The sequence below is a fragment of the Galeopterus variegatus genome, unplaced genomic scaffold (assembly GCF_000696425.1).
Source record: "Galeopterus variegatus unplaced genomic scaffold, G_variegatus-3.0.2 Scaffold65, whole genome shotgun sequence".
Taxonomy (NCBI): Eukaryota; Metazoa; Chordata; class Mammalia; order Dermoptera; family Cynocephalidae; genus Galeopterus; species Galeopterus variegatus.
The window spans coordinates 588719-609000 of NW_007726176.1; the positions used below are offsets into that span (position 1 = coordinate 588719).

General features: G+C 44.9%; 1 protein-coding gene across 1 annotated transcript; it reads right to left on the reverse strand.

Annotated features, from left to right (window-relative positions):
- Window positions 1-2191: 2191 nt before the first annotated feature.
- On the reverse strand, window positions 2192-13508 carry LOC103593948 (putative Polycomb group protein ASXL1). Its single transcript, XM_008577080.1, has 9 exons — window positions 13394-13508; window positions 13219-13316; window positions 12529-12622; window positions 11916-12068; window positions 10277-10440; window positions 10082-10178; window positions 8569-8674; window positions 7637-8270; window positions 2192-7109 (listed from the first exon to the last, which is right to left on the reverse strand). Exons 3-9 carry the CDS (start codon window positions 12590-12592, stop codon window positions 4140-4142), a joined length of 4188 nt encoding a protein of 1395 aa, XP_008575302.1. The 5' UTR covers window positions 12593-12622; window positions 13219-13316; window positions 13394-13508; the 3' UTR covers window positions 2192-4139.
- Window positions 13509-20282: the final 6774 nt, after the last annotated feature.

The window sequence follows — 20282 nt, forward strand, 5'->3', positions numbered from 1 at the left end:
AGAAAACACTAAAGCTCCACAGGAGCATTGGGATCCCCAGGAGAAATCTCAGAACACAAAAGCGCTGGCTTATCCGTCTTGCCTCTTTACATGGGGCTCCAGACCACTGCTGTTAACAGTGGACACAGGACATAATCAAATGAGAATGTCCCCTTAGAAGAGTGAACTAAACCTTAATGATAAAACAGGCAAACCTCCCTTTACTCAACAAGAGAGGAAATATGCATACTCCGCCCTTTAAAAAAAGTAATTTAAAATGCACTAGGGAAGATTAGTAGTTACAGGAAACCTAAGAATCCTTGCAAAAGTCCTCTCTCCTAGATTAATCTTTTGTATAAACCCGGACTTCATTAGGTTTGTTATAAGCCAAAGAAAGATTCTTAAATGAGAGACCCCAGCTGCCTAAGGAACTCATGAACCCTCTGAATATGCAAAACTCTATACATGCATTCCCGAAGGGCAGTGTCCTTAGGAAAGTGGAGACCTACTGACACGAGGTAAGGCAGCACTGACAAACTGGGTTGTTCTTACAGTGTTCATCTACAGCTTGCAGTACAGAGATGTTTATTCCAGGCATTCAAAATCGTGCAGAAACAGGAAGCACAGGGCACTGTTGAATTTTGGTTTCATGTAGTAACCTCCAAGGCCACACCTTCCACCCTCTCCATGGCTACAAGCAGCACCACACATAAAGGCAACACAGCCTGGGCCTCTCCCCTCAGGGCAGGCAGGTACTTTGGACCACCAAGGCCCCTAAGGGGTGTAGGCTGCTCTATTTAGCTGCACTCATACCACATCCCTCTCAAGCAGGGTCTTACTTCCTCAGGAGCAGGCTGGACATCAAACAAATTGATACCATGCCAGGCCAACAAGATAATACTCTTTCCATATTCTGAGATATCACGTTTCCTCATCCTTTGGAACATAAGTAAAACAAGCCTCCCCTACCAAGTACTCAGTCTCTAAATTCAGGACTGCACTTGACAACTGCAGCGTGAGACTAAAACTCAGACATCACCTTGACAGCCCACACCACTCCTCAGCGCACTGCACACAAGGCCCGCATCTGGGGCCACGGTGAGGCAGGTGGCAGTAGCTGTACAGATTTCTACCGTAAGTTCACGCAGCTATTATGGTCTTGGCCTGGTGCAAGCTAGTAGTCACTGAGTATTTCCTAGACGGTAGGCACTAATGACCTGATAAAGTGGGAACAATTATTATCCCCATTCACAGACAGGAAAGTTGGCAGAGACGTGAAGTACCTCTCTCTGCCCCAAGACCACAGAGCCGGCAGGAGGCAGAGCCTGCACTCTACCCCACTGTACTGTTCTGCCTCCCTGATGAGACACACTTGGCAATGTAAGGTCCCAATCCCGGATTCTAATGCACTCTCAGCTCCTGCAGACGTAAGTGGGCAAATGGATTCTGTGACACGAAGGCACAAGTACACATCAATTCCAACCAGGTGCCCAGTCACCACAGAGCCACCTAACCACAAATTCTCGCACTGTGCGTCTTTCAAACAGCAAGCTGCAAAATGGCAGTTTTCTGCCCCAAGAAGTGTTCCACCACACATAGTTTATTTTACTTCCATCATTTGCTTTACTTTTAGCTTATCGACATACTACAAAGATTGTTTCTGGTAACCATGCATGCGAGTAGTCCAGAGCAGTCAGTCTCTGCACATGCCACCCCCTCAGGCTCTCAGCTAGGTCAGACCCACCTTGTGCCAGCACCTCCTTCACTGCTGTCCGAGGCCACAGAAAGGTGTTCGTGCTCATGATTTCCCAAGAACACAACTGGTCCCTCTCCCACGGAAGATTGTCAGTCACTAGAAATCCACTTGGCAATCTCAGTATCAGTGAGGCTGTTCTGATGAGCAGCTACAGAGGGATGTCCTGGTTCAGGCTCTCATTTACGTGGGGAAAGCACTCTCATCGCTTTCATTTAATTTCTGACTCTAGTCCACACAGGGGAAAAGTTCCCCAAGTCAGGAACGGTCTAAAGACCAATGAAGTTGACAAGTCCTTCCTTTTGGACTAACTTCATGAAAGAAGAGCTCCACAAATACGATTAGTTCTGGACTTGAGGTAAGGTGAGCAGGTGTCTACTCCTTCCAATCTGGCTCTGCACTTCAACCTGACCTTCCCACACCAGCAGAGCAGCCACAGAAGATGACTGAGACCACAAATGCAGGTTGTACAGGTTTATTTTTCCAATACCACAAAGACATACAAGAGCAGTGCTTTCTCTGGGCAGTGCCATGGACTAGACCAGTGTCAAACTATACCCTTGAGTGGCCCCAAAGGTTCCAGCAGAAAGGAGGACTGGACACACTTGGGTCCCTGCTCCTGGTCTTTGGTAAACAGACTCTTGAGCTGAGGACTTGGACTTGGCCAATACTGCATTTTAATTCACCTCATCATCACCAACTTCTCACTCATGCTGCGGATGACAAAAACGCCATGTCAGATTAAAATCTTTCAGATGAAATGAGACTTGCCGAAATCACACAAATTTCATACTTCATACAGAAGCACTCACACAGGGAGATCTAAAGGAAATGAGGACTCTCAACTCTCATAAGATAAGATACAAGAAATAAGGCAGGAAACCAGATGAAGCAAGACAAATACAGGGACACCCACTTGCTGGAAATGTGGTGTGAGAAAGGCAGGTAGCGGGCATGGCTCTGTTTCTTCCCAAACCTGCTTCAAAAGTATGTCAAAAGGAGCCCCATGGCCCCAAGAGAGCACAGTCCCTGGTATTGCTGTGACAGGTGATGACCCTGGAGCCAGATCTGGAAAGCCTGCCCTTGGGGGCTGCCCAGGGAACTCACCCACGAATCCAGAAGCACTTAACACTGGTTGTGGTGATTTGTCACATATGGAAGCGAACAGCCATTAAAGGCTGGAGAAGAAGAGACGTGAAGAGCAAGATGAATGTGCTCAGTGATACACAGGTGGGCTGACCTGGCTCTGCAGGCCATGGCAGATCCACCCGGTGACCTGAGACAGCGCAGATCACAAGTCAATCATTTCACCCTCACGTTGTGCAGCACAGCCCTCAGTGGCTCTGACAATAGGCATAGAGAAGAAAGTTACACCACTTTAATGCAATGATGTTGAAGACGTAAAATAAAGAAGAGACGTTCATGTTCTCTGTACAATACATCCATTTACAGAATCGGGCAGTACTGTGTACAACATATAAATACATGATAAAACATTGGAGGTGCATAGAGCGTACTTACAGAAGCCAAAAAGTTCACTTTATACATCCAAGAATAAAGAGTTAAAAATATAAAAATAAGAAACACACACTGCTTTGAAATGTAAAATGACTTTCACATACACAGGTGCGTGGAGATGCCCACTTCCATAGAGTCCAAGTGATGCGCAGGGTGTCAAGCACAGGAATTCACCTGCAAACGTCTGGACAGTTGACTCACAAGGTCTACAGATTTTCATAAGAAAGACAACCCTATTCCCCGACCCTATTGTCCAAGCAGGGCTAGTCAAGGTTCCAAAAGATCCCACGGGCCAGTGGATCATACTGAGACAGGAAAGTTCCAAATTTGCTTTAGCAACAGAACCAAAGGTCAAACTGGCTCTGTTGACTGGCAAATAACTGGACTGTGACCCTGAGGTCAGCAGGTACTTGAGCCCCCTGGTGGGCAATGCTGGGAGTTGCTTCAGCCCTGTGCTGGTTTCTTACCCAGCCATCAACTCCCCAAACACAGTAGCAGAAGAGATGGCAGGGAGGGGACAGTGGAAGACTGACATTTCTACTCAGTTCAGGTAGGTTAGTTTCCTTGGTGGAGAACACAATCTTGTCGCCTCAGTTTCAAGTCCCTCTGGGTGTCAGGCGGGCTTCCCGCCCACACCAGGCTCTGTCTAAGAGAGAGCTCAGGCTGGCCGGCCTTAGACAGCCCAACAGGTTGCCCCCAGGAAATCCCATAGCAAGACCAGAAGGGTCAACAAGTGGCAGAAGGCTTTAGCACTATAAATCTTAGGGGGAGGCAAGAGTGCTCTTGCCTAGAGAGACAGTCTATAATATGATATTCCATATACAGATTAGATCAATCATTATCAAAATACACACAGTAAATATACAATTCTTCCCACAGCCATAATTTATTATCTCACCACAAGGCACAATACACAGAGCTTTGAGGGTCCGATGCAGTCATCATGACAGAACGCACCACAGCCTCGGCACATGATCATGGCTTTCAGGCTGCATGCACACTGGAGTGAGATGCTTTCCACTGTGCTGCTGTCAGTGAACATCTGCAAGGAGAGTGACGCACTGTGGCTCGCACCAAAGTTCGCTTTGTGGCTCAGCTGCACCACGCTTCCAGTGAGGCCTTTGGGAAAGGTGGCTGAGCTGGAGGAATACTTAAAGCTGGCAGAACTTAGCTGGAGTTTAGAGAGCTTTCCATAAAATGCCTGCTTGATGTTGAGTTGGGAGGGGATAGAAGAAGGCTCCAAAGGCTGACTGAACCCTTTCCCTGGCTCTCGGGGTAATTTCCAAAAGGGCAGGTCCATGACAAAGGGCATCCCTTGCAACTGACCCACCAGTTCCAGAGGACTATGCCCAGCAGCTTTTCTGTTCTCTGCATTTGCCTTGAGAGGATCCCCTATACAAGTCTTCTCGGACTTGATGCTGCCAACAGCGGCAGGCGGTGGCTTTGGAGCCCAGTCTTCCCTTGCAGTCTGTACCCCACCAGACACAAAATTTTTGCTTGGCCCCAACTTCCTAGTGGGAAACACTGGAGGGACCTCGGCTGGCAGTGTCACTGGGTCCACAGGCCTGGGGCACTGAAGGGTTGCAGCCACATTCCCAGAGCCAAAGAGCTTCTTCCCTTGACCTCCAACATTGTTCTGATCACCCAGGGTCCGACCTGCCTGCTCTGGACCAAAGGAGATCACATTTGGAGATGAGAAACAAGGTGCTCTCGAGGTAGTGAGATCTCCTGAACTTCTGCCTGGAACAGCATTTGAATTACTGCACTGGGACACATCACGAATTTCTTTCTGATCTTCAAAACTAAAGGAAGGAAACTGCTCTTTGGAATCCACTTCTTCCAGTTTCCCAGAAGAAGACATCGAGTCCACGGCCATACCAGCCTGAATGCACCCAATCTCATCAGAAGAAGTCATCGGATTTGTCACTGGATGTAGGGAGTCCAAACCTGGCACTGTCTTAGAAATCTTTTGGGGCACTCCCAGAGCTTTGGTGGCCTCTATCCTCACAAGACCAGTACCTGCTTCACAGCTCTCAGGCAGAAGAGGTTCCTTCAAAGCTCTTAAAGTACCAGAACTGCTTCCGCCAACCATGCGACCATTTTCTCCAGGATCATGCAAAGATCCCATGCACAGGGAGACCCCATGGCTCTGCTCTTTTGTGAGTGGTAGTTGTGGGGATTCTAGCTTGCTGCCACTCTGGGGTGGAGGAAGAACCTTATCTAGGGGCAAGTTACTCCGTAGCAACTGCATCACAAGTGGGTTAGTGGCTTCCACTAAGGACCCAGGCCTGGCCAGGCACATGGGCCTCGGCAGGTATTCAGTACTGGCCAGCAGCAGAGAATCTGAGATCTTCTGGGGGACTGCACATACTCGAGATACCCAGCTCTGAGGAGCAACCATCCCATCTGTCCTTGCAACCAGACTCAGGTCACCATTCACCTTGGACAGTGAGGCAGATGGATTCCAATCGGGTTTCTCATCCTTGTCCACCAAAGATCCCTTCATCACCATGACTTCACTAGTGTCAGCCTCACTGCTGTCCTCAGTGAGGTGGCCTTCAAAGTCAGAGGCTGTGTCTGTGGACTCGCTGTGAGGACTCAGTGCTTCAGAGTCTCCACTGATTTTCAGCTTTCCCCCGTCCACCTGTTTGCAGTCACTGCCAGTGCTGTCAATGCCTCCTCGAGACAGCACCCTCCAGGGCGAAGCAGGGCTGTCAGGAGGCTCTAGACCTGCCTCAGCTGTCGACCCCCCAGGCAATGCAGGGATGAGGGCAGCAGCTTTCTCCCACTCTTCTCTGACCTGGGGCTCAACAGATGGCACGTTCTCTCTGGATTCTGGCCCAGGCTGTTTCATTCCCTCATCACTGGATGGAACGGGTATCCAAGGAACAGCAGCATCAGAAATGAGCGCTTCCTCCGGTTTCAAGTTTTCCTCTCTAGTGTCACTTTCCCTCATGGGTGGGCATAAGTCACCAAATCCTGCTTTGTCATCAAACAGTCTGCCCTGCAGGCAGTCAGCCAAAGACAATTCAGGTGGGGAATTGGGGGTCACATGTACAGGATCCTTCATAGCGGGATTACTGTCAAGAACCTGGCCAGTTCCTTCTTCTAATATGACATCTCCCACGAGATGCTGAAGAGGACCATTCTCTGGGGGAACAGTGAGTCCTTGCACCTCCTTATCCCTCTCCCAGGAAGTGGTACCAGACTCACATTCAGTTCTAACATCTAGATGCAACTTGGGCTGCTCAACTAATCTCTCAGCTACTGGGGTCTGGGAGGACAGTGGAGGCAAAGCCTGGCATGGCTGGTCCCCAGTTGGAGCAACGGGGAGTGGGGAAGCATCTTCCAGCCCATGTGTGAGTACATCTGGAACCTTCTGTAGTGGGCAGCTCTCCTCCTTTCTGAGAGAAGCCAGATCCTCTCTTCTGGCTCTGGACATGGCAGTTTCAGCCTGGGTATGCTCCCCATTTAGAAGACAAGGCGGCAGTAGTTGTGTTCGCTGTAGATCTGACGCATGCTCTCCAGAGGTGCTCGGGGCTCCCCTGCGCTCAAGGTGGCCACAGGCCTCACCACCATCACCACTGCCGCCATCTCTGCCACCTCCCTCATCGGTGGCCCCGCCGCCACCTCCACCCGGGCCACCCCCCCCTCCGATGGCAGTTGTGGCCGCCTCTCGATGGCAGTGGGGGCCTCTCGACCCTCGGACTTGCAGAGCACGGGCTTTAATGTCTGCGAGGGTCCTGGCACCAGTCCAGCCCCGGCAGGAGGACTCCGTGATGGGGACGATCCGGGGGCATATCTGGTAAGCGGGCTGACCTTTAACCACCCAGGGTGGTTTGATACGTGAAAGTTGAATCTGCAAGAAAAGAATAGGAAAACAGTTTTAAGTGACTGGGTGATCGGATATAGGACCTGTAAAACAAAACTGGGATTCTAGTAGCTTAGGGGTCATGGCCTAGAGAATCAAACAATTTTCTTAAAAAATGAAATAATCATAGTAAAAGAACTGCTCATGACACCACACCATTCAGAGAAGATTCTGCTCAAGGGCTGTTTCATGCCACACTTTTAATTTCTGGTGGGACTGTGTGAATCACTATAGCAAAGAATCTGACACTACCTAAATAAAGACTTAAAAACCCCAAAGAATTCTGACCTCTAGAGAGAACTTCAACAGAGTGAACAAAAAAATGAGGAAGAAAAGAACTTCATCCCCCTAAACTTTAAATCAATCTTAAGAGAAGCTCTCTGATAGAAATCTTTACATTCCCACATAACTAATGCAACAGTCCTAGGACCTTCTGTCCCTGCAGAGAAGCCTATAATCTCATGACCCTCAAAGGAAATCTAGCTTCAGGGCAGCTAGGAATCAGAGTCTCCTACCCGGATGGGCGGGACTTTGGGCTCCTCTTTAGTGGGCTGTGGCTTTTCGGTGTGAACACTTTCAATTGTGTTACGAAAGGACTGACGATCTTCAAGCCGGGGTTTCTTTTCGGGAAAGGATCCAGAAGCTGCCTGCTCAAAGGATTTCCTCTTCTGATCCTTGGGCTCCTGATCCACAGTCTCCTGAGGCAAGTTGGGAATTCTATCTGGAGATGCAGAGGCACATGCCAATTTGTCCAGCTCAGTCTGGATCTGGGAAGCCACAGTTTCGACCGGGAATTCAGGACCCTCTGGGTCAGGTGCTGCAGAGGAAATGCTTGGCAGGTGGGGACTGCTCACCCCTGCTTGGTCGGTCTTAGGCTCCCCATCCTTGGAGACGGGGGCGTCTGGGGGCACAGATTTTGCATCCTTAGCAACCCCTGCTTGTTCTGGCTCCTGTTTTTTGTACAGATTTCTTCTGGCTCTGGTTCGAAGATCTGGGCGAGAGCGTTTCTTAAAATGCCCATCCCGCTGTCGAGTGGCTGGACCACGCTGTGGCCGTGCTGATTCTCCTGAGACACGCAAGCCACTCTTGATTTCGGCTCCCTCCTGGCCCACATTCTGCTGCGATGACTCTTCCTTGGTCAAACCCAATCTGCAAACCAAACTCACACCATCAGTTACAGGCCAGAGAAAGCATGTCTCTTTTATTTCCATTAATAATTTGCACCCAGATATGCAGATATCTCAGAACAAAATAAATCTGCATGGTACATAACACTAACCATAGAAAAATGTATGTTCACTTCACTGTGAATGGCATTAAGCTAAATGACCCGAGTCACTGCAACTTCCACATTCCTGTCCAACACATAAGCACACACTATGTTAAGACCATCTGCCTCCATCCCTTCAAAAGCCCAGACCAGGACTCACAGCACCAAGTGTCTTACTTTTGTCCATAGTAATCTTCAAAGAACTTTTCTTTCCATTGTTCCACCTTCTTTTCCTTCTCCATTTCCTGTCGTATCCTGACTTGCATCTCATGAGTGAATTCGCCTAGAGGAAAGAAAACTCTTTTAGTGAGTGCATTTAAGATATTAATGTCTGTTTTATAGACAGCCAAGTCTTCCAGTTCTATCGTGTCAGGAGATTTAACAGGACATGCTTCCATCTCTTCAAAGTCCCTCTTTTTCACATCATGCTCTTACTCAGGAGAAGGCTAACCTGCCTACCATAAGGAAAATTTACTCTTCCTTAAAGTGATCAGTCATTCAAGAGCAAGCAACACATTGATCAAAAAGTAAAACAATAAAGAACCATTCTTACTCCTTGTGTAAAAAAAAATTAACACTTCGGGAGAGTGATAACTGATGACAGTGGCTCACTGTGCCTAAACTGTTTATGCAAACAATGTGGTTTATGCTGAACATCTGCTTTCCTTTTGGGAATCTGGAGTTTGGGTATGTGCCAGTCAGTGGCTTCCTACATGATCAGCCCCCAATAAAAATCCTGGGCACCAAGTCTTTTTTTTTTTCCTTTTTGTCTTTTTTCGTGACCGGCAACGGATCGCAACCCTCACTGTCGCGCCCGTACCGGACCGGGACCGGCACCGGGATCGCAACCCTCGGTGTTACGCCCGCACCTCGCTCAGCCAGTGAGCGGCCGGTCTGTATGTGGGATCCGAACCCTCGGCGGGAGCGCTGCCACGCTCCCAAGCGGCGCACTGTAGCAGTGCGCCACCGGGCCGGCCCATGGGCACCAAGTCTTTAACAAGCTTCCCTGGTAGACATTTCACACATGTTGTCACAACCTATCACTGGGGAAACTGCATGTGTCCTGCATGACTCCACTGAGAGAGGACCTGGGAAGCTTGTACATGGCTTCCTCTGGACCTCACCCCATGTGCCTTTCCCTTTGCTGATTTTGCTTTGTATTCTTTTGCTATAATAAATCATAGCTGTGAGTACAACTATATGCTGAGTCCTGCTAGTGAATCAGCTAACCTAGAAGTAGTCTTGGGGTCCTCCCAACACAGTCTCTATGGGACTACCCCACAAAATTAAATTGTCACTCGCAGTGACAATGCCTAAAAAGACAGAGCATGGAGGAGCTTAACGTGTCAATGCCTCAGTGTGGCTTCCACTAGCCATCCAGACAATGCTGTGATTACTGGAAAGAACAGACATTCATAGTTTTAATGACAAAAAGGAGATACAGAATGAATATACATACACAATATAGTGAAAGTCCAAATACCCTGTTACTTCTTCAGAGTTGTGTGGCACATTAATATCTACCACATGCACTAGTATTGTGAGGAAAGCCTGTCCTATACTAAATATCCCTTGAGAAAAAAGAGAGATGCATGAAAAATGAGTGCTTAGGTTTTAAATACCAGGAGATGTGCAGTACCACACATGGCAGGCATCTCTCAAGCCATCTGAGAAGATAAAGTCTACTCACCATCAGCCAGGCGCTCCCGCCAGCTCTGAGCTGCATGCGTGAAAAACTCATTATTTAGTGCACTGCTGCTGAGACGCAACAGGCCATCTGTCCCCACCTAGAAGGATAAATAAAGTATAAATAAACAAACAAAAAACATAAAAGAGACCAGAAGCCCACCCAGAAAGAGGCAATGAGGAGGCAGTCCATGTGCACCTGTCTGTCCACTTCGGGCAGGAGGAAGAGGAGCTGCTGCTGGAAGTGTGACGGCAGGGCATGGAAGGTCCGAGAGTTTATTAGGGCACGGAGGTTGGTGTTGACAAGAATGGACCCTGGTGTCTCAAAATCTATCTCTTCCCCTCTGTTGCGCTTCATTTGACCTGTGATTTTTGAAGCAAGAAGCAGCAAGGTATAGATTTTCAGCTTCTTAGAGCAAAAAAGCAAATGCCCACTGGTGAAAAACTTTGGTGGAAGCACCCAAGCTACCCAGAAGTTATCTGCATACAATCTGCTCAATTGTCCAGTCCATCCTAACCTGCTTGTAATAATTATTCTTTCCAGGTTACTGTTGGTGCCACCAAATCTAAGAGAACACTTGGGCTTGCATTCCTTCATACAACACTGTCCTGTGCTGTGTCACAGCCTGAAAAGGACACTCTTCCCATGGAAAACCAGGCAGTGGGCAGGGGTTGTGAGCTTCCCTCAGAAGCTGGAAAATAGGCTCCACAAAGCCCAATTGGAGAAATGATGGAAGTTGTCTAAAAACAAATCTAGTTAGTGTACTACAGAAAAATCTGCAGAAGCCTATGAATGAGCTGGAGAGGAATGAACTACATGCAGAAATGTACTAAGGGTTGTACAAAGCCAAACAAAATGTCAATATTCTCACAGAAGCCTGAGCAAATGCTACTTTTATTTGAAAAATCCCTATAATAGAGACCTGTGGGACCTTAGATTGTGCATTGCTGATGAGCTGGAAAAGTAAGACGACAGCAAACCTAGTTCACACTTTGGCAATGTTTTTTTCTAATTTTCAGAAGTCAAGGCTAGTATTCTTTTTTTTTTTTTTCCCCCTTTTTTGTCTTTTTTCGTGACCGGTAACGGGATCGCAACCCTCAGTGTCGCTCCTGAACCGTGCTCAACCAGTGAGCGGACCGGTCTCTATATGGGATCCGAACCCTTGGCGGGAGCGCCACCGTGCTCCCAAGCGCCGCACTCTACCGAGTGCACCACCGGGCCGGCCCCCAAGGCTAGTATTCTTAATGGTACATGTGGCCCATCTACAAAAATCCCCAGCATGTGGGCCATAAGAAATAAGTCCTGAAAAAGCAAACAGCACACTAGCATTGCAAATAACCCCACTGGAAGGTGGGAGGGGTTCAATGTAGCACTACTGAATTTGCCTGCATACCCAAAATTCAACACATGCTTCCACTCAACATATTGACTAGGTTGTTAAAAAAGGAAAGTCTGATAAAGACCACGGATGTTGAGAACAAATGTGGCAGGATGCTACCAAAGAAAGAAAACAGACGTTGGAAATTCTTCACTGAGAAGATCATAAGCAATTTCACTCGAACACTGACTAAGCAATATCAAGGCAGGCACAGGAGGCCCTACAGAGACATACAAGGAGAAATGCGGGACCATCTTTGCCTGTAAGGAGTGCTCACACAGTCTAGCAGAGATCTATACACAAAATAACCAAAATACAAGGTAAAAAGAAACAAGAAATAGAGGGCCACCCAAGAACTAAAATTAAACTGTTGAAGGAACTGGAGTAGAAGACATCACCATCTCACTAGGCCCACAGGGGCCCCTGTTACAGGCAGAGAATGAGTGCCAAGCCACTCACCTGCGGCTGGCTTCCGGAAGCCTCTCAGGAGCGGGGCAGGGTCCCGGGCGACCTCAGCCTGGCCACGAATAGCAGCGCTGCCGAGGGCCAGAGAGCCGCTGCTGCTGCTGGATGGGCTGCCATTCTCGCCATCACCGTGGCGGCCAGAGAACCCTGAAGGCACAGCATTCCACTGGTCAAAAGTGTCACAGGCCACGCCCATGGCTCTCAGACAAGCTTACTTCTCCCAGCTCTCCCTAAGATGCTGCCAGCAATACTGGGGTGCTTCTATCTCTCAGCCCTGGGCTGACAGAAATCACCACCTCATGGTCTGGCTTTAAAATGTCACCTTAAGAATGCCATACCGCCACCTTTATTTGCACAGCACTACACCATTTACAAAGCACTGGTACAACTGGATCCTCATGAGCACCCTGGGAGGCAAAGCGGAGGGCACACAGCAGAGCCCAGCACTAGAACATACTATGGCAGGCCTCACTACCACACAGAAGCTGGGTCTCCTGACTGTGGCTCACCAGCACTACTGGCAACGCACAACTAAGGCACAAATTGCTGACAGAGGGAGGCCACGTCGCCAGGACCTGAGTTCACACAATGATGAGTTCACACGTACCTGATGCAGATTCCACGTGGGCCCCGTTTACCTTCAGAGGAGTGAGGACAACTCGAGGCAGCATCACCCCAGTCTTTTTCTTTTGCTTGTTTGCCTGCATTCCCAGAGGTAATGAAAAGAAAGCTGGAGTCATCTGCAGAGTTATAACAGCACTCCCTCTCGACCCTATCCCTACCCATTCTCTTGTAAAACAGAGCTTGTGTTCAACCAGATCTGTCAGGTAATGCTGACAACAGCATGACTAATGTTACTGAGCTATGTGCCAGTCACTGTGCCAAGTGTCACCCCAAGCTGAAGAGCGTGTATTGTTATCCCCACTTTACAGATGAGGAATTTGCCCAAGGTCCCACAGCTAATGAGTGGCAGGGCCATCATTCAAACTGCTGACGTCCAAGCTCATGTTCTCACCACTCTGCACTGTTCGATACTTCTCCCCAGGTGTTCATATGTGCATTACAAGAATGAACAGAAGTACCCAGCCATGGTAAAGAGAAAAAACACATCACTCTGCTCTTGCTCCCACTGTTCCTTTTTCCTGTGGCCCACTTTGAAATGGTATAAGAGGTGGAGACCAAACTTACTTTCTCCACTCTTCAAACATGTTCACAGCTAACTGTGGAAGGAGAAAGAATCCTGTCTTGTGCCTGTCCTCATTTATCTTCCAGCCTAGTCACCAACTCTCCTTCCTACCTGTGAGGAAGCTCTGTAGCTGTCCCTGGGACTGGAAAGAGGCCGACTCTGAGATTCTGTAGAACAGGATGCATTTGAAGATGTTTCATCAAGAGATACTGGAAGAGAGGAAAATAAAGGTTAGTCCCCAGAGATTCCCTGTGGCTCCTTCACCTGTCCTGTTAAGGGCACTTACCATCATTTTCACCACTCACAGTGCTGGCTTCATTTGACCCGCAGCTTTCCACATCAGCTGTATCCTCTGGCTCCTCTCCCTCCACTGAAGCCGGATTGCGAGACCACTGCAGGGCATCCTTCTGTGACAGAAAGGCACAACTCAGGTGAACAAAACCCTACAAACCCTACAAGCACAGTAGTCATTCCTACATTTGTATGCTTTTGGAGAAGAGGGATTTAGAATACTGATAAGTTCCTATCCCTTTCTAACTGACCTCTTTCTCAGCAAGCTCTTTTCTCAAAAATACAGGAAAGTTAGATATAATTTTGCATGCAATCGCTCAAACATTTATAGGGTGCCTCCTATAAGCTACACCATACTTATTCCTTGGGGGGTGATAAGGAGTGGGAATCAGGGCCCTATCCTCAAAGAGCTCAACTGAGTAGGAAAGAAAATCCAATTGATTATAGTACAAAGTATAGTAATAGAGGTAAATAGTAATAGAGTATAGTAATAGAGTAATGGAGAGCTGTGACAGTCCAGAAGAGGGGGCACCTAACTCACCAAGTTTGGGGAAAGAGAGCAAGAGCATACAGAATGCAAATAAGGGTCAGGGAGGTAAGGCTTCCAAGGGGATGTGTTGTTTGAGCTGAGTTTTAAAAGAAGTTAGCTGGGCAGATGGGTTGGCAGCAGGGAGACAGCAGGAAGTTCTAGATAGTGGGATGAGCCAATGTGAAAGAATATTCCTAACTCAGGGAAAATGTAGATTTCAGAATGAGTGTGAGGAACTGAATACATAGGAGACTAGAGACATATCAAGAGGGCAGATGATAAGACATTGTGTGGAGGAATTCAGATTTTGATTTTATGGAGCCTCTGAAGAATATTAACCAGGGGGATAATGTGAGCTTTAGGAATTTCATTTTGGCAAGCAGGGGGAAGTCTGGAGGCAAGAAGAAGAGAGACTGACAGAACTCCAGTGAAAAATGCTGAAGATCTAAACCAAACTAAGATAGTGGCAAATAGGCTAGAGCGTAGAGAAGAGATCCACCCCAAACTTCATCTCCTAACAAAAGCTTCTTTCAACAGACTCATCATCCAGTTTCAAAATTCGACTCCACCAATTCCCAAGGAGAACTCAGCAGCTGAGTTCAAATCTCAAAACTAGAAAGGAGTGTGAATGAATATTGGGGGTGGGAGAGAGGAAGATAAGAGATAAGTTGGAGCAGAGGAGAGGGATATCTTCTTTTCTGAATAAAAGTATGTGGGGAAGAGTATGTAAAGTCATGATTCTATCTCTTAAAAAGAAAACGAGAGCTGGCTGGTTAGCTCTGTTTGTTAGACACGGTGTTACACACCAAGGTCAAGGGTATGGACCCCCTTAACCAGCCAGCTGCAAAAAAAAAGCAACAGCTTGTTAGATCTTTACCTCTTTTCCCTACTAACCATAAATGCTACTCAGAATCAAAAGCTAAAGAATATTTTTAGTATTAATCTTACAATTATGCTTATTGACTGCCATGTTCTTGGAATGATGAAACAAATGTAATCTCTGACACTCATGAGCAAACTAAGATAAAATACTCATTAATGAATAGAGGAGTCCTATTACATTGGCAAGTTGACCCCAAAACTCCAGTTCTGACAAGTGTGTGGGAAAATCACACATACACTGTTCTTGAAAGTGAAAATGGTATCAAAAGGTTCGTCCACTACCAGTGGGAGAGAAAACTGTTAGCAAAAATCTAAAACACCTTTTAACCCAATGCTCCCATTTCTAAGACTGATACAGGACATGAAAAGCATTAACTCTTATAAAGGAGAAAATTAATCAATTGAACTACATTGAGATTAAGACCACCTATTAATCAAAAGACACCATTAATGGAGTGAAAAGGGCAAGCTACCTACAGAGTTGAAAAAGATATTAGCAACTCATATAACCAATAAAGAACCTGTAGCTAGACTACGTAAATCAGTAAGAAAAAGGCAACCCAAAGAAAAATAAAAGATATGAAAAAGACACTGCACAAAAGATGATATCCAAATGGCCAACAGACACAGGAAAAGGTATTTAACCTGACTAATAAGGAAAACACAAAATAATGCAAATTCAAACCACAGTGAGATACCAACACAACCAACAGGATGGCTATAATTAAAGCTTGACAATACCAAGTAGTGTTAACAAGGATGTGGAACAGGTACACTGAAAACTGATCCAACGATTTGAGAATATAGTTTGGCATTATCTGATACAGTTGAAGATACAAACATCTTATGACCCAGCAATGTCATTCCTGGGTATGGATTCCCTAGAGAAATACTGGCATGTACGCATCAGGAAGCAAAACCAAAATGTTCATGGCTGCATCATTCGTAATCTGGACTATAAACAACCAAAGTGGCTATCAACAGCAGAATCAATAAATGGTAAAATATTCAATAAATGAATGATTATACAATAATTAAAAAAATGAATGAACTACAGCTATTCACAACAACATGTATGAATCCTAAAAACAAAATACTAATTGAAAGACGCCAGAAACAAAAGAATGAATATTGTAATGATTACATTTGTAAAAAGTTCAACAACAGGCAAAACTGAAGTTTAATGTTAGGAATGCAAACACAGCTAGGAAACAAGAAAGAAAAGCAAGAAAATAACTTCTACAAAGTCAGGATAGTAATTACTTTTAGGGGGAGAAAAAGGGTTGTGATTGGGAAGGGGCACGCAGGGGGCTCCTGGCTGGTGGCCATGTTCAAAGTCTTGACCTGAGTGGCAGTTAAGGGTATTCACTTTATAGTAATTCATTAAGCTGAATGTTTGTGTCCTATGCATTTCACTGTATTATACTTCTACAATAAAAAGTTTAAAAACAAAAAATAAAGAATTCTCATCAAGAAACACTACCATAGATAGCCATTTGAAATAAAGCTATAGAATACTTAATAACAGGAGAAATGATAATACAGCAAGTGAATTAAGCAGTTAAATTCATATAGCATGATTCCATCACCATTTTTAAAAAATGAAATTTGTGTGAGTTGCATAGGAAAAAGATGACAGAAACACTCACTAAAGGTGTTAGCTGTCAACATCCCTAGGTGGTAGAATTTTAAGTGTTTTATTTCTTTTTTGATTTGGGATATTTTCTACAACTAACATGCATTGCTTTTGGTGATCAAGAAAATAACATTTAAAAAGAAAAATGAGGGTGCTAAATGCTTTACCAACACCTGAGTCAAAATTTCCTTCCTCTAGGTCCTAGAGTCTAGGAGAAGCCTAGTGTTGATCACAAATCTCATTAATTAAACAAACAGAAATACTGCCTGCTTGTTTGCAATTCAAACAACTACATTTTCAGTAAAAAGCAAACAAGAGAACAAAACTTTTAAGAAAATAAAAGCAAGATCTACAATTCTTTTTTTTTTTTTGGTCCTTTTTGAGACCAGCCACACCGCGCTCAGCCAGTGAGTGCTGTGAGCGCATAGGTCATCCCTATATAGGATCCAAACGCGTGGCAGGAGCGCTGCTGCGCTCCCAGTGCCACACTCTCCCGAGTGCGCCACAGGCCCAGCCCAAGATCTACAATTCTAATTCTGCACTTTACAAAGATCATTAATCTTTCCATTAGAAACTGTACAAGTTTGACATCATTAACTTGCCATACATTAGCTCTAGAAGTTTGACAAATAGGAAATGGGCTACTGAAAATTACAGCTGCCAGAAAATATGACCTAGGACCCAAGATTTTAACTTTTTTCCAGGATATTTTCCACCAAGAAGTTATAAAAAAAATTAATAGGTAATGGGTGATCTTTCACTAAATCATAAATATAAAAGACTTTTTTTTTTTTTTTACTATTCTCTTTTATCCCCCCCTCCAGTTTCATTGAGGTATATTTGACAAATAAAAATGGTATATATTCAAGGTGGACAATGTTATGGTATAATATACATATACATTGTGAAATGATTATCACATCAAATGAACACATCCCACTGTGTGGGACAGTGGGTGGGGGGGCGGTGAGGACACAAGATCTACTCTCTGCAAATTTGAAAACATTACTGGGATATTTCAACGTGAACTGCATACTAGATGGTAGCACCGTTGCACTAATGTTAAACTTCCTGAGTGCATAACTGTATTGTGCTTATGTAGAAGATCATGTATACCCCTGGGATCAATGTATACCCCTCATACACTTTCCCCTATTTAAAATTAAGGTATAATTTATATACACTGAAATACACAGACCTTAAGTGTACCATTTTATGTTTCAACAAATGCATATCAAGATATAGAACATTTCTGATGTCCCCAAAAGTTGTCCTTTTCCCATTCCTAGTCAATCCCTGTTCTATGCTGCCTCTATGCTGCCCCTCCCACCCTACTAAGGCAATTGCTGTTCTGATTTCTATCACCATAAATTTCTTTTGCCTGTTCTTGGTCTTCATGTAAATGAAACCATACAGTATGTACTGCTCTGTATCTGCCTTCTTTTGCTCAGCCTAATGTTTATAATATTCATCTGTGTTGTTGCATGTATCAGTAGTTCATTATTTGTTACCACATAGTAGTATTCACATACAACATAAACTGTTTATCTATTCTGTTGATGAACATTTGAGTTATTTCCAAGTTTTGGCTATTATGAATAAAGCTACTATGAACATTGTACATGACTTTTTGCAGAGATGTTTTCATTTCTCCTGGGTATATCTAGGAATAGAATCGCTGGGTCACAAGATGAATGAAAGTTTAACTTTATAAAAATGTGTCAAACAGATTTCCAAAGATTTACACCCCAAAAGCACTCTGGTTGCCTTACATCCTCACCAATATTTGGTGTTGTCAGTCTTATTTTAGGCATTACAGTGGGAGTGGGAGTACCTCACTGTAGTTTTAACTTTCATTTGCCTGATGGCTAAAGATACTGAACACTTTTTTACATGTTTATTGGCCATACTCATATCTTCCTTTTGAAATATCTGTTCAAGTCTTTTGCCTTTTTTTTTCCCCCCCTTTTTTTGTCTTTTTTCGTGTCCGGCAACGGATTGCAACCCTCAGTGTCGCGCCCGTACCGGACCGGGACCGGCAACGGGATCGCAACCCTCAGTGCTGCGCCCGCACCTCGCTCAGCCAGTGAGCAGGAACCGGTCTGTATGTGGGATCCGAACCCTCGGTGGGAGCACCGCCGCGCTCCCAAGCGGCGCACTGTAGCAGTGCGCCACTGGGCCGGCCCATATTTTTTAATTGAATTTTTTGCCCTTTTTTTAATCATAGTTGTAGGAACTCTTTATTCTGGACCCTTTTTGATACTGATCATGGGCATGTATTATTTTTAAAAATACATTTTAAACATTTTTATTTGGAAATAAGTTCAAGTCTACAGAAAAGCTGCAAGAGCAAAATAGTACAGATTGAGCACCCCTTATCTGAAATGCTTGGGACAAGCAAGTGTTTCAGATTTTGGACTGGGAATATTCAAACCTGTACAAACAACACATTCACCATATACTCTTTACCCATATTCACCTATTATTAACACAAACAGGTGTCTTTAAAATACATAAATAAGGTATATTAGTTTGGCAAGTCAACTGGGAAAGAAACTAGTGATGTAAAAAAAAAAAAAAGCAATCATCAGTAATAAATAAACCTAAATAATTTTACCATAAGCCAGATGTTTTTAAAAATAAAAGGTACTGTGAATGTAATAAGCCCCAAATCTAAATAAAATGGAACTAAAATTTAAGTCGATGAAGTTTAAACTGCCCAAGACTAGGTTCTCAAGTAAAAATGGTAAGTAAAATCGCAGGTATTCCTCTCCTTTATAGGTCTGATAATCATTTTTTGAGCAAGAAATGAGTACTGTCTTTTAGGAGAAGGCTGATCTGAAGTCTGTTTAATATAAATTATTAAAAACTAAGAACTTACCAATCATTCAACAGTATACTAGATTTCCTAACCAATGCATAGCAAAAAAAAAACAAGAAGGAATTAGAAGGGACAAAAATGTCATAATTTCCAGATAGTATAAATTACCTACATTGAAGATCTAAGAGACTCAGACTTAAAGAGAATTTAGCCCAGTTGTGAGATTCAAGATTGCACTTAAAAAAAAAAAAAAAAAAAAAAGTGATCCTAACATTAGCGATGACATCACCAATTAGAAAATGTAATTTATAATAAAGAATATAAGTTACCCAGGGAAAATTCCACAAAAGAATTACAATCACATTATAAAGAAAACATAAAAGTCTGAGAAAGATGGGGCCGGCCCGGTGGCGCACTGGATAGTGCGCGGGCCGGCCCAGTGGCGCACTGGATAGTGCGCCGCTTGGGAAGCGCGGCGGCGCTCCCGTCCGAGGGTTCGGATCCCACATACAGACCGGCTCCCGCTCACTGGCTGAGCGAGGCACGGGAGCAACGCCGAGGCTTGCGATCCCGTTGCCGGTCCCCGGTCCGGTACGGGGGCAACACTGAGGGTTGCGATCCGTTGCCGGACACGGAAAAAAAAAAAAAAAAAAAAAAAAAAAAAAAAAAAAAAAGTCTGAGAAAGATTTAAAACCTAAATAAATGGAGAAGTATACCATGCTCTTGATTAAGAAAATTCAACACTATAAAGATGTCAATTCTCCCCAAATTGATCTGTAGAGTCAATGTAATTCCAATAAAACTCAACACGATTTGACTCTGCATGGAAAAGCAAAGAGTCAGAAATATCCAAGATACTGTTGAAGGGCAAGATGAGAGGACTTGCTTTTTAAAAACTCTAGAACGTAATTAAATGAGTAGATTAGTGGCGGCTAGGAGGAGGAGGGTATGGGGAATGACCTCTGTTAAAGGGTATGGGGTTTCTTTCTGGGGTGATAAAAATGTTCTGGAACTAG

Excerpts from the sequence above, each read along its gene's own strand:
- LOC103593948 (XM_008577080.1), bottom strand. The coding sequence starts at position 12,592 with ATGCTGCCTCGAGTTGTCCTCACTCCTCTGAAGGTAAACGGGGCCCAC. Across the intron at positions 10,441-11,915 it reads CTTCCGGAAGCCAGCCGCAG|GTCAAATGAAGCGCAACAGA; the intron begins GTGAGTGGCTTG and ends CAAAAATCACAG. Across the intron at positions 10,179-10,276 it reads TGCCCGAAGTGGACAGACAG|GTGGGGACAGATGGCCTGTT; the intron begins GTGCACATGGAC and ends TTATCCTTCTAG.